Source organism: Sphaeroforma arctica (assembly GCF_001186125.1).
Source record: "Sphaeroforma arctica JP610 unplaced genomic scaffold supercont1.6848, whole genome shotgun sequence".
NCBI lineage: Eukaryota > Ichthyosporea > Ichthyophonida > Sphaeroforma > Sphaeroforma arctica.
The window spans coordinates 1-1,350 of NW_014033710.1; the positions used below are offsets into that span (position 1 = coordinate 1).

General features: G+C 39.2%; 1 protein-coding gene across 1 annotated transcript; it reads left to right on the plus strand.

Moving 5' to 3' along the window:
- Nucleotides 1-104: 104 nt before the first annotated feature.
- On the plus strand, nt 105-601 carry SARC_15839 (hypothetical protein; the record flags this gene model as incomplete). Its single annotated transcript, XM_014290048.1, has 2 exons — nt 105-219; nt 388-601. Coding segments are annotated over exons 1-2 (322 nt in total), but the record flags the coding sequence as incomplete, so codon positions are not given.
- Between the last annotated feature and the right edge of the window lie 749 nt (nt 602-1,350).

Below are 1,350 nucleotides of genomic sequence, written 5' to 3' on the forward strand. Positions count from 1 at the left end.
TTTCACAATTGTATCGCCTTTGCGAGATGATGGATTGTTTGAGGAGTACTTGCATTATCAGAATTAAGCTGTCAAATTTTGAACTGATTTCTGATCTACTTACAGGGAGTAATGCGCAAGATCTGTCTGCCAGCATTGAGTAGTGCCCCGTCTTCTGTGGTGATTCCGTTCTACGCACAACACATCGACAGTATCACCAAAGGACTAGAGGCTCCAAAGGTATGGCTTTTAGCAGTTCGGTATATTTATTGGAAAGAATATATATATATATATTCAATATATATATATATAAATATGTGTATATATATATATATATACGCTTTTCTTTATATTCACACACACTCGTCCCTCCTGTTCTGTGCCCATTCCTAAACCCATTGTACACAGACGAGTCTCAAGCCGAAGCCGTATACGCAGCGCTACGAGCTACGTTCTATCAACTTCCAACTGATAGAGACGCTCTACGTCAACACAGCCACGCCCGTCTATGTGAGTGCGTCGGAGAGCGCTATAGTGGCCGCCTACTTTCAACACAACCAAGCCCAGATGCCAAAAGATGCTACTGCTTCTGGGAAGAAATTGGCTGTGATTATCAATAAGGGTGTGTTGTATCTTGTGGGTTTGTGTTGGTATGGTAGGAGAAAGTGTTATATGTAAGAATGAAATTTTGTTGTTTTTGAATATATTGTTTATGTACATACATAACGGATATGATTTGGTAGCTAGTAGGTATATATAAACAACTAGCATGTATCTATGATATGGCGATTAGAATGTGTATATTCAATGTTATTTTTTTATGATTTGATATTTAGTAGGTATATATAACAACTAGCATGTATATATGATATAGTGATTAGGGAATATATATAATAATACTATACCACTCAATAAGCTTGGCCAGCTAATGCGGAGATGCGGAATGGCCATCTGATAGTCACAACCGGCCCTCTCCGTTGCATGATGCGTGTAGTATGCTGGTAGGTATATTTTATATCTACTGTAATTTAATACCGTGTCTCTGTATTTACACACCTGATATATATAGACATATATTAATAGATACATATGTAACATAACATCTCCAACATAAACATTTTTATAACATCTTAACTCAGCCGCCCAGCTAGCAATCACGGAGAAGCCAAGTGACCATTTAACGTCTACGGGAGACGCTCCGAATGCACACACAACCTTTATCCATTGCGTGCGGTGTGCATACGCCACGCGAATTGCATTGCTCGTACGTACACAGACTCTGCGCAAGCCATTTCTCAATGTGTTTGACAGGTAAGGTTCTTCTTTAGTGTTTGGTTGTCTACAGCCCCATTTCCTTATTGCCCGAACCAT